The 12,936-nt window shown below is 37.6% G+C and overlaps 1 protein-coding gene across 1 annotated transcript in view; it reads left to right on the plus strand.

Annotated features, from left to right (window-relative positions):
• Positions 1 to 296: 296 nt before the first annotated feature.
• Positions 297 to 12,936, plus strand: part of LOC108359123 (uncharacterized) — a gene marked incomplete at its 5' end in the record, with an annotated part of 229,837 nt that continues 217,197 nt past the window's right edge. Inside the window, 3 exons of the mRNA XM_017610801.1 lie at positions 297 to 461; positions 530 to 1,905; positions 1,971 to 2,120. Of these exons, the coding sequence (XP_017466290.1) occupies positions 297 to 461; positions 530 to 1,905; positions 1,971 to 2,120 (1,691 nt within the window). The remainder of the gene's footprint in view (positions 462 to 529; positions 1,906 to 1,970; positions 2,121 to 12,936) is intronic.

Raw genomic sequence — 12,936 nt, forward strand, 5'->3', positions numbered from 1 at the left:
TTACTGGACTAAAAAAATAAAAGCCCGGAGTTTTTAGTTACTATTGGAGAAACTCGGCCAAACACATATGTGTAAGCGCTAACCTATTATTATTATTATTATTATTATTATTATTGGACAAATTGCCAATAAGTTCGAAAAATATAAACAAGCCAGTAATCTTGTCGAGGAATCAAATGAACATCGATAACTTTATTCTACGACAATATTTTGCCCCGGAATTTTATAACATAAAAAAAATTACTTAATTTAGAACAAAATATATTATTTAATGTTAATGTTAACTATCTTTTTATTTTCAGACTGAAGAAGATCTTTTGGAAGTATCTCTTGATATTTCTTTAGAAAAAGATAAGGCTTCCCAGTATACTTCTAAGGCATATTTTAAACAAGACTATTCTAAGCTTCACAATTCTTTTGACATAAAGTTGGAAATAAGAAATAAAACTGATATTAGCCTGGTAATTTGTCAATTAATAAGTATATGTGTATATTGCAAAAGAAGTGTTTATAGATTTTGTACCCTTAGTTTCAAATGGAATATATTTATCACAACCATAGTGAAGAGATTATTTCTAACGGAAAAATGATAACCACAATGCTGTCCTTAAAACCTTTCGAATACTCTTTACTGCTGAATAAAGGAAAAAATCCTATTATTAATATAGACCTGAGGTTTACAGATCAAAGCGGAAAGCGAATGGATTACGGAATACGAGTATTAAAAAGAAACGAGGTTTTAAATACAGAAATATGGACACCAATTCTAAACTTCAGAAATATATCTGTTCATGGAACGCTGATGCCTTTACGTTCTGATCAATATAGATTTGATGGAGTATTGTATCGAGATATGATAACTTATAACCTAAATGGTGTGGTATATTTCGATGACATATATCTGAAAAAAGTGCGTCTACAAGCATACCCTTTGTCTGGTAAACCGAACGGTTTGATAGAATTTGATTTTATGAAAAATAATGATACAGAAAGTGACTTTGATTTCTATTTCAATGCAATGGAAAATGGAGAATACTGTAAACTTTCAGGTGGTTATTCTTATAATAACCTAACTGGTGTTGATTTATCAATACTTCTTCAGTCAACAGTATCAGCTATTGGGAGAATTCATGGTATTGGTAGCTATCATTTAACTAAAGATGATAGTATTATTGCAAAGTTGACTTTAGAAACACCTTGGCGCTATAAGACCATAAATATTTGGTCACAAATATATAGACGCCCGGACCAAGGCAAAATTCATGGAGGCTACAAATTTGATAGCCACACGGCTTATGGGAACTGTGAGTGGTCTTGGAAGCCAGAACAAAATATGCGCATTTTAATAGAAAGTAGCATCGATCGACCGGATGGAAATTCAAGCTTTGTATTTACTGAACTAAACTATGTTAACCCTAACATAACCTTTCAGGATTTACATATTGGCGGAAAGCTAAATATTAGCTCAGTATTCAATTTCGAAGTAAATGCTTCTTTAAACTATGAATCAATTGATAACGTTCAAGTTGGCATTATAACTTACTGGCCATTACGAAAACATGAAATACATGAAATAAAAGGTCGATACTGTGGAAATTTAATTAGCAAGCAAGATACAAATTTGGAAGTTTTTGTAGAAGGAAAATATTCCGAAAAATTGTCGAATCGATGGTGTTTAGCACGTTTTGTATACACAAATCTTACTAACATACGCAGTATGGGTCTTGTTGAGTGGCATTTGACCGATAAAACGAGCACATTCCAAGCGGATGTTGAAATGTCGATGGTAGCAAAAGCTCGACGGGAATTTCTTGCTAAATTTATCACGCCGAAATTTGGCAATCAAGCTACTTTACTTTTAACTGGCTCTTACGATCGTATAAATGGAAATCACAGACATTTTAAGTACGTGCATATAAATCTTAAAAACGGAAGCAAATAAACTGAATAATTTTACTCTTTCAAAACAGTTGGTCAATTCACTATCCATCCACTACACGCATTGCCGATATGGACCTATCAATTCAATCTTTTTCTAACCTGAACGCTGTGTTAAATTGCACCACGCCCTTTTTAGAATGGCCGTGGATTAAAGCGGATTTAAATTTCACCACACATGGGTAAGTAATTATGCAACATTTTTATATTTATGCTTTTCTTTCACACATGGTACAAATTTTGTATGAACTGATTAGTTCAATTAGTAATCTCCGGTTAACATCGTTATTGACGTTTTCGACTCCATGCATATAACAGGGTTTCGGTTACGTCGATAACGATGTTTAACCGGAGATTAGTGACAACCCAGCTCTGAGCAACCGGTCGTTAGTCCAGATTACACTCCATCTAATTATTATCTGCGTTCCCGTCGTCAGTGATCGGCAGTGGAAAAATTTCATACTAAGATCCAAAAAAAAACCCATGTGATCCTGAAAGAGATCCGGTTCAATTTGTGATCCGCCTTCTTGTTTTGTTTCAGCGTTGGCATTACATCCTCTTTTATTTGGCAACACTAGGGCGACCGCTGTAGCCGAGTGGTTAGAGGTGCGAACTTCCACTCGTTAGGACTAAGGTCCGATCCTTCGTTACAGCAACATCGAAAAAAATTGTTCTAGTAGCGCACTATGGTCTGGCTGCTACTATTTGCTGACCAAAAGTCAAAGTATCGATAAATCGATTTCTTTTTGTCCCTTCACAAATCAATTCTCTAAAGTAAAAAAGTGCATACTTAAAGAGCTTTTTCATTGAGCTGTTAAAGTTTACATTTCTACAAAAAGGAAACATTTTTTTGTTCAAATTGGAATCAGTTTTCGAGTGATAAAGATACTTCAAAAAAGAGTAAGGAAATGTATAATAGTAGGGGAGCCCACGATGCTAAATCGGGAGCGAGCGTCATTTTGACATATTGGATTTTGAAGATTATATGATGGGAAGAAAAAAAAGGTCATGTGAGGTTTTTCTTTCCAGCGGTGGGTGGAGGATCTACAGGCTTCCAAAAATTAAAAAAAAAAAACAGTTACGTGGCTTTACTCGAGCACGTCAGATATTGATAATGAATAAATCAAACGTGTTTCTCCCATTCAATAATCTGATAAAGATGCAAAAGAAATCGCCATTTGGATTTACTCGAATTTGACCCACAAAACGCACAAAAACCATTTCCACTCATCGTGAATCACAAAATTTATACCTTGTTTATACCGCATTAAGAAATAACCAATTTTACTTAACACATATTTCTTTCAAGCGTTTATACCTGTGTTTTTACAGCGCAATCTCTGAGACCGTATTCAAAAGTATACAAAATTTGTTGTTTTATTTCGATATTTGAAATAATAATTCAAATTTATTTTAATAATAATTCAAATTTAAAACGGGCTGTATAAAGAAAACCGGCATATTTTCACTTCGCGTCGAATGAGTGATGTGTTTATACCTGTTTTCTAACCGATTTGAGAAATAAAAGACCAATTTGAATTAAAATTCGAGTCAATACACATCCGCTTTGAATCACAGCGAACTAGGTCAAAGCGCTTCATGTGTTAGTATTAACAAGGTATTAGTTAGTAAAATTTCAAAGGTTATATTTCATGTAACACCACGAGGGCTTTGATCGCCCATGATTGCGTGATACTATACTAAGATACTATATAAAGAGTGAGTAAGAAGGGAGCGGAGTTTAAAATTTTTTCATGTATAAGTAAACTTAAGGTTGCCGTATTCAAAATTTTCTGAAAAATGCCTGTTTTCTTACACACAAATTCTTATGTCTAGTGATTTTAGCTAAGAAGTGTGTAAAATTTACATAGATAAGTTAAACAAGTAAGGAAGTCTAAGTTCGGGCGGAGCCGATCATTAAATACCCGGCGCAAGTATTAAAGATATGTTTTTCACCTTTCCGAAACCTACCGCTACATGGTTAGCTGGGGCGTAACAATTTTGAGTAAATTAGAGTCCTTAAATTTCGAAATTTTGAAGTTTCAAGCAGTTCTGAAATTTACCGTTATATGAAAAGCGGCCTCAATTTTAGTCCGATTTCAATAATTTNGGCATATTTTCACTTCGCGTCGAATGAGTGATGTGTTTATACCTGTTTTCTAACCGATTTGAGAAATAAAAGACCAATTTGAATTAAAATTCGAGTCAATACACATCCGCTTTGAATCACAGCGAACTAGGTCAAAGCGCTTCATGTGTTAGTATTAACAAGGTATTAGTTAGTAAAATTTCAAAGGTTATATTTCATGTAACACCACGAGGGCTTTGATCGCCCATGATTGCGTGATACTATACTAAGATACTATATAAAGAGTGAGTAAGAAGGGAGCGGAGTTTAAAATTTTTTCATGTATAAGTAAACTTAAGGTTGCCGTATTCAAAATTTTCTGAAAAATGCCTGTTTTCTTACACACAAATTCTTATGTCTAGTGATTTTAGCTAAGAAGTGTGTAAAATTTACATAGATAAGTTAAACAAGTAAGGAAGTCTAAGTTCGGGCGGAGCCGATCATTAAATACCCGGCGCAAGTATTAAAGATATGTTTTTCACCTTTCCGAAACCTACCGCTACATGGTTAGCTGGGGCGTAACAATTTTGAGTAAATTAGAGTCCTTAAATTTCGAAATTTTGAAGTTTCAAGCAGTTCTGAAATTTACCGTTATATGAAAAGCGGCCTCAATTTTAGTCCGATTTCAATAATTTTCAACGCTTTGCTTCTATGTTGCAAGCACAATAAACATACCGAGTTTGGTACAAATTGGTAGAACGGTTACCGAGATACATATATGTGATCATAAGTGGGCGGTGCCACGCCCATTTTCTAAAATTTTATCACAAACATATTTCTTGGTTAAGAATTGTTGTAAGCATCAATTTTGAATAAATTAGCTTTAATATTTACTCATTTATCGAAGATTTTGTATTTCTCTAAATTACCGTTATATGGGATGTGGGCGTGGTTATTGTCCGATTTTAAAAATTTTCGGCTATTTGGTATGATGTGTGAAGGCCAACAACTGTGCCAAGTTTGGAAGATATTGGTAAATCGGTTACCAAGATATACACATGTAACCATAAGTGGGCGTGGCTACGCCTATTTTCCAAAAATTTATAATATTCTTATTTTTCGTCCAAACTTATTTTAAATATCAATTTTGAGTGAATAATCTCCAGTAGTTACGAAAATATCGCAGGTTTCGTATTTCTGAAAATTACCATTATATGGGAAGTGGGCGTGGTTACAGTCCGATTTCGCCCATTTTCCTACATACCAAATTTCGTTGAAATATCTCAATTTGTGCCCGAGTTATCGTGTACACGGACGGACGGACAGACGGACAGACGGACGGACAGACAGACATGTCTTAATCGATTTCTCTTTTCATTCTGATCATTTATGTATACATTTGTCTATGTCTATCTCGATTCGTTTTGGCTGTTACAAACAACCGTTATGTGAACAAAATTAATATGCCCTTGTGCACAATTGCGCTCGGGTATAAAAAGTAATTTTTAACTGATATTTGTTGAGCTAAAAGTTACATCGTGTGCTACTAATTTTTGTTAATACAATTTTAATCTAATACTCCTTCGATTTAAGATTATTTCAATCCTAATTCAAACTATTTTGAAACTGGGATTAAATAATTCGTAGACGCACTTAATTACACAAGTAATTTCATCGCCCAGCTCAAATTTAGATAAAGGTTTTTGATTCGCAAATGCACATACTTATGTACATATACAGCGGAGCAACACACGAGCCTTTAGTGAGAGTTTGTTTGGGTTAATTCTCACATTTTACATTTGGTCCGCTGGGTATACTTACGAACGGAAAACAGCAAACAAATCAAAAAATAGCAAATTTCGTGGAAAAATCTGTAGCAGTTTTGAAAAACACGAAAATCTTTGTTAACGGTTTTCGTCACTCCGTCTTGTGGAAATCGTCAGATTATATACTTACCGTTATCCTTCAGCAGTATACTTCATAATAAAAAAAAAATTACCGCGCTCGCGAATGTCCAGGTAACGTTTTTTTTTGAAAGTTTGTGACCCTCCCAATCCTTTGCGTCACGCTCAAATCGTCAGATTATTAAAATGCATACTTTTCAGCATGTAATTAACCCATTATTTCTTAATCTGACGGTAATATGGTATGATGGTAATATTTATTCGATTAACAAAAAGAAAGCTAGAATATAGCTTGCTAAATAAAATAAAACTCATTTTCAAAATGTAATCTAAATTGGGTAATAATATTCCACTCTAAATAGAGCTATAAAAAATTAGTTTCATTTGGCGGTCTTCAAGCTTTGTGGGCAATGAAAATGTTTTATTTAGAGTATGTGGGCTGAGAATCATGTTGCAATTTCTTGCACTTTTTGAATAATAGGCTTTTTTCTTAGAAAACTTGTGCGCGCGTTTTTCCGTGATTTTCGATATTTGAAAAGAAGCAGTCAGCTGAGGTACCAATAAACCGGCGATTTAAAACTTTTGGTGCAAAATATTATTAAAGAAGTGCTCCCCGAAGAATATAACTGCTACTTGAACTTGTGCGTTACGTTATTTTTTTAACTCTATACCTAGCCTAATTATAAGTAGTATACTTTTTGTGCTAGTGTCTTTTCAAATAAATACTTAAGTACAAATTTGTTCAAATAAAATACAAATACAAACCCTCGTGTTACTTATTTTCAAAAGAAAGAGTTTTTATTTGAAGCACCAATGTTTAGGGAAAAATATGCAGCAAAAATGTGGTCTACTATTTTGAATTAAATTTTTTTGCTCCGAATCCACTAACCCTACATTGGACCCGCGTTTTAAAAACCCCTTATATAAAAGTTATTGGTGAAAACGGGAAAATTATAAAATTTGGTCGCCATATTGGATCGGCTATTTTGAATTTCAAAAATATCTCATCAGATTCGAAATCAGCGGCATCGAAAACCTCACACTTACATGGGCTTGTGGTGCAAAGGAGAAAATTATAAAATTTGGTCGCCATATTGGATCCGCCATTTTGAATTAAAAAAATCTGACATCAGATTCGAAATCAGCGACCACAATAACCCCAAACACCAAGTTTAAAATTGATTTGGTTACTTCTGGACTATGGCCAGCAAATAGTAGTCGCCAGACCATAGTGCAGCGGTCGCCCCTCGGCAAACCGCCGAGTATATGATCCTTCTGAGTCAAGTTTTCCCAAGAGAGCCCAAAGTTGACTTTTCGATTTTTGATATTTAAAGTTAACATGGTGTGCAACATTTTTGTACTTGTACAACTGTGCCAGTGGCAAATAGAGCAGTAATGTCTTGCCAGTTCCCCTGGTGCGTCCAAGAATTAAAGGTTCCTTCTCACGCGGCTCACAATTTTATGGAAAATTTGCCTGTGCTCGGGGAACAGTTAAGGTTCTGTTTCAGTGACTTGAGCTGCCTAGTTCGTGGTGCTATAATTCAACTCCCTGAATAGATTATTGGACAGTTCTCCCGTTAGTTGCGGAGTGGGCATGCCGCACATCCGTTTTCCCACCATTGAGAAAACTTTATCCACAATTAGTCTCAGAGCTTCGTTGGAATATACGACGTCATATGCTGTTTCTTGAAACCTGGGAGCGATGTCTTAAAAACAAGCGGTTTTATAATATTCCCATAGTTTCAAGAAGTTCGAAAGTCCGTAAGGCTTATTAAAACTCTCCCGTTTGATACCTATATTTAAATATTTCATTTAGCTTTTTTTGTATAATATGTATTTATTTATTGAATCTTTCTTTCGAATATAACAATAAGTTTTCAAATCTTTCAAACTACTATTAAATCTAAAATTTCCGCGGCAATGCTTAGACATTTTTAATTTTTTCATACATATATATTTATTACAGCTGTTGCGGCTGTCGGAGTGGACAAGATTCCGAGCAGTAGAATCGCTGGATATCGTGCTGGGCAGGCGGTCTGAAAGGACGAGTTCCAGAGCCGCGCCTTCGCTTTTTAATTAAATTAATTTTAAATTCCTAAATGGGTGGCAACTCTCTTCAAATATAGTTTTGAAAGAAAGCTTTCTTAACCCTCTTTCTTTTGATACTCATATTAAAACTTTTCGTCTAACCTTTTAAGTAAATTATTTTTGAATTTCTTAACAGCTGGTATCTTCTACTTCTTCTTTATTGGCGCTGTAACCGGCTAAGCGATTTTCGCCGAGCCCAAAACAGCACGCCAGTCGTTTCTCTTCTGTGCCAACTGACGCCAATTGGAAATGCCAAGTGAAGCCAAGTACTTCTCCACCTGGTCTTTCCAACGCAGAGGAGGCCTTCCTCTTCCTCTGTTACCAGCATCGCAACCCGCGTTGAATACTTTCAGAGCTGGAGCGTTTCTATCTATTCGAAGGACATGACCTAGCCAGCGGAGCCGGTGAGTTTTAATTCGCTGCACCACGTCTATATCGTTGTAAAGCTCATACAGCTCATCGTTAAATCGTCTGCGGCATTCGCTATCGCCAACGCGCAAAGGCTCATAAATCTTGCGCATAATCTTTCTCTCGAAAGCTCCAAGAGCCGCTTCATCAGAAGTTTTCATTGTCTATGGCTCCCCGCCATACACCAGCACAGCCATGATGAGTGACTTATAGGGTGTGATTATTGTGCGACGAGAGAGGACTTTACTTCTGAATTGCCTACTCAGTCCAAAGTAGCACTTGTTGGCAAGAGTGATTCTCCGTTGGATTTCAAGGCTGAGATTATTATTGGTTTCAATGCTTGTTCCCAAATAATCGAAGTCGTCTACTTCTCCAAACTTGTAACTGTCAACAGAGGCGTGGGTGCCAAGACGCGTATGCTCTGACTGTTTTTGTGATGAGAGGAGATAATTCGTCTTGTCCTCGTTCACCACCATACCCATTCTCTTTTCTTCTCTATCTAATCCCGAGAAGGCAGATCAGACGTAGCTTTTGTTTTTACCGATAATGTCGATGTCGTCGGCACACGCCAGCAATTGTATGCTCTTGTAAAGTATTGTGCTAGAGCGATTCAGTTCTGCGGTTCTTATTATCTTCTCCAATATTAGATTAAAGAAAAGGGAGTCACCTTGTCTGAAACCTCGTTTAGTATCAAACGGTTCGGAGAGGTCCTTCCAAATTCTGACGGAGCTGGTGGTATTGCTCAACGTCATGTTACATACCCGTCTCAGTTTGGTGGGGATACCAAATTCAGGCATAGCGGCATAAAGACAACTTCTTTTCGTGCTGTCGAAAGCAGCCTCGAAGTGGAAAAATAGGTGGTGTGTGTCGATCCTATTCTCGCGGGTCTTTTCCAAGATTTGGCATGTTGTGAATACCTGGTCTATGGTGGATTTTCCAGGTCTAAAGCCACACTGATAAGGCGCAATCAGTTTGTTGACGGTGGGCTTCAGTCTTTCATAGAATACACTTAATAAGACCTTGCAACCTAAGCTTAGAAGGCTGATCCCCCGGTAGTTGACGCGTATGGCGGGATCGCCTTTTTTGTGGATTGGGTAGAGCACACTTAAATTCCAGTCGTCGGGCATATGTTCATCTGACCATATTCTGCATGAGAGTTGATGCATGAACTTTATCAGCTCCTCGCCGCCGTACTTCAATAGCTCGGCTGGCAGCCCGTCCGCTCCAGCCGATTTGTTTTTTTGTTTTTTAGCCGCGTAATCGCTATTCGCCCCTCGTCATAGTCGGGCGATTGGGCATCGACTCCATCGTCATCGACTGGGGGCTCGGGTTCGTCTTCTCCACTACTTTTAACGCTGGTACTATTCATTAGGGCGGAAAAATATTCCCTCCATAATTTAAGCACATTCTGGATATCGGTCACTAGTTCGCCATTGTTTTTATTTCAGGAATTCGTCCTGGTCTGGTAAAATTTTCGAGCGTTTTTCCTGTCGGCCAGCATCTCAAGCTCTTCGCACTCACGTATTTCGGCCTCTCTCTTCTTATTGCGGCGAATACGTCTGGCTTCCTTCATCAGTTCCGCGGTCCCACATAGCGCGCGTTGCGCCCGATCGCAGCGTGGTCCTGTAGGCATCATTTTTTTTTCTGTAGCTTGCTGACACTCCTGATCATACCAGTTGTTCTTTCGGGCTCGCTGAAATCCTGCTACTTCTTCGGCGGCGGTACTTAATGAGCGGGACATGTAGTTCCACTGCTTGCGTATGTCGGTTTGTTGAAGAGTGCTCTCAGAGAGCAAGTTTTAGAGTCGAGTGGCGAATAAATTGGTCATCTGTTGTGATTGCAGCTTTTCGACGTTAAGCTTTCCTTGCATTGTTGGGCGTACATTTTGTGCTGCACAAAGGCGGGTGCGTATCTTGTCTGCAACAAACTTGTGGTCCGAGTCGATGTTTAGTCCTCGGAATGTACGTACGTCTAAAACACTGGAAGCATGCCTTCCGTCTATCACAACATGATCGATTTGGTTTCTCGTTTTTCGATCCGGAGACAACCATGTAGCTTGATGGACCTTTTTATGCTGGAACCTAGTACTAAATATTACGATGTTTGGGGCCCCGGCGAAGTCGATCAGGCTCAGTCTGTTATCGGAGAGGTGGTAATATTTAGAAAGAAATTTGTCTTTAACCTCTCTCTATTGGTACCCATACTAAAATTTTTGATTTACACTGTTAATTATATTGAGTCAAAGTTTGTGAAAAGGTGGAACTCTATTCAAAAATATGTTTGCAAAAAATCGAGTTTGCGCCTCTTTTGCTTGAGACCCACAGTGTTGTAATATTTTATCTAACTTAATAATTAGTTGATTTTAACTTCTGCAAAAATTGTAACCCTCTTCAAAAAAATATCATATATGTTAATCAAGGTCATAGCCTATAAGTGTGCCCAACTTGATTGTAATACGTCCAGCCGTTTTAGCGTAAAACAGCAACAAACATACCAACTCACTCACTCACAAACTTTCATATTAGGGGTATTCTCCAAGTCTTGCATGTAGCACGGATTGTATGGAATGCAAAAATACTATTCCAAGCAAGGAATATGTATAAAATACAATAACCAGATACAGCAAAAAATTAAATGAGCAAAATGAGAGAAATATATAGCAATTCCAACAACAAAACAACTAGCAAAGGGTCGCACTTATCTTGCTATGCTTTTTTGCAAAATATATACATGGATTTCGACTTTGCATATTTTGCATTGAGAAAACTTTATCCAGAACTAATCTCAGAGCTTCGTTGGAATATACGACGTCATATGCTGTTTCTTGAAACCTGTGAGCGATGTCTTAAAAAAAAAAAGCTGTTTTATAATATGCCCATAGTTTCAAGAAGTTTGAAAGTCCGTAAGGCTTATTAAAACTCTCCCGTTTGATACTTATATTTAAATATTTCATTTAGCTTTTTAATTTTTTTGTATAATATGTATTTATTTAATGAATCTTTCTTTCGAAAATAACAATAAGTTTTCAAATCTTACAAACTACTATTAAATTTAAAATTTCTGCGGCAATGCTTAGAAATTTTTTATTTTTTCATACATATATATTTATTACAGCTGTTGCGGCTGTCGGAATGGACAAGATTCCGAGCAGCAGGATCGCTGGATATCGTGCTGGGCAGGCGGTCTGAAAGGACGAGTTCCAGAGCCGCGCCTTCGCTTTTTAATTAAATTAATTTTAAATTCCTAAATGGGTGGCAACTCTCTTCAAATATAGTTTTGAAAGAAAGCTTTCTTAACCCTCTTTCTTTTGATACTCATATTAAAACTTTTCGTCTAACCTTTTAAGTAAATTATTTTTGAATTTCTTAACAGCTGGTATCTTCTACTTCTTCTTTATTGGCGCTGTAACCGGCTAAGCGATTTTCGCCGAGCCCAAAACAGCACGCCAGTCGTTTCTCTTCTGTGCCAACTGACGCCAATTGGAAATGCCAAGTGAAGCCAAGTACTTCTCCACCTGGTCTTTCCAACGCAGAGGAGGCCTTCCTCTTCCTCTGTTACCAGCATCGCAACCCGCGTTGAATACTTTCAGAGCTGGAGCGTTTCAATCTATTCGAAGGACATGACCTATCCAGCGGAGCCGCTGAGTCTTAGTTCGCTGCACTACGTCTATATCGTTGTAAAGCTCATACAGCTCATCGTTAAATCGTCTGCGGCATTCGCTATCGCTAACGCGCAAAGGCTCATAAATCTTGCGCATAATATTTCTCTCGAAAGCTCCATGGCTCCACACCATACACCAGCACATCCATGATGAGTGACTTATAGGGTGCGATTTTTGTGCGACGAGAGAGGACTTTACTTCTCAATTGCCTACTCAGTCCAAAGTAGCACTTGCTGGCAAGAGTGATTCTCCGTTGGTTTTAAAGGCTGACATTATTATTGGTTTCAATGCTTGTTCCCAAATAATCGAAGGAGATAATTCGTGTTTTCCTCGTTCACCACCAGACCCATTCTCTTTCCTTCTCTACCTAATCCCGAGAAGGCAGATCAGACGTAGCTTTTGTTTCTACCGATAATGTCGATGTCGTCGGCACACGCCAGCAATTGTATGCTCTTGTAAAGTATTGTGCTAGAGCGATTCAGTTCTGCGGCTCTTAATATCTTCTCCAATATTAGATTAAAGAAAAGGGAGTCAACTTGCCTGAAACCTCGTTTGGTATCAAACGGTTCGGAGAGGTCCTTCCAAATTGTGACGGAGCTGGTGATATTGCTCAACGTCATGTTACATACCCGTCTCAGTTTGGCGGGGATACCAAACTCAGACATCGCGGCATAAAGATAACTTCTTTTCGTGCTGTCGAAAGCAGCCTCGAAGTGGAAAAATAGGTGGTGTGTGTCAATCCTATTCTCGCGGGTCTCTTCCAAGATTTGGCATGTTGTGAATACCTGGTCTATGGTGGATTTTCCAGGTCTAAAGCCACACTGATAAGGCGCAATCAGTTTGTTGACAGTGGGCTTCAGTCTTTCATA

Source organism: Rhagoletis zephyria, unplaced genomic scaffold (assembly GCF_001687245.7).
Source record: "Rhagoletis zephyria isolate East Lansing unplaced genomic scaffold, Rhagoletis_zephyria_1.1 Rzeph_scaffold_00342, whole genome shotgun sequence".
Classification (NCBI taxonomy): domain Eukaryota; kingdom Metazoa; phylum Arthropoda; class Insecta; order Diptera; family Tephritidae; genus Rhagoletis; species Rhagoletis zephyria.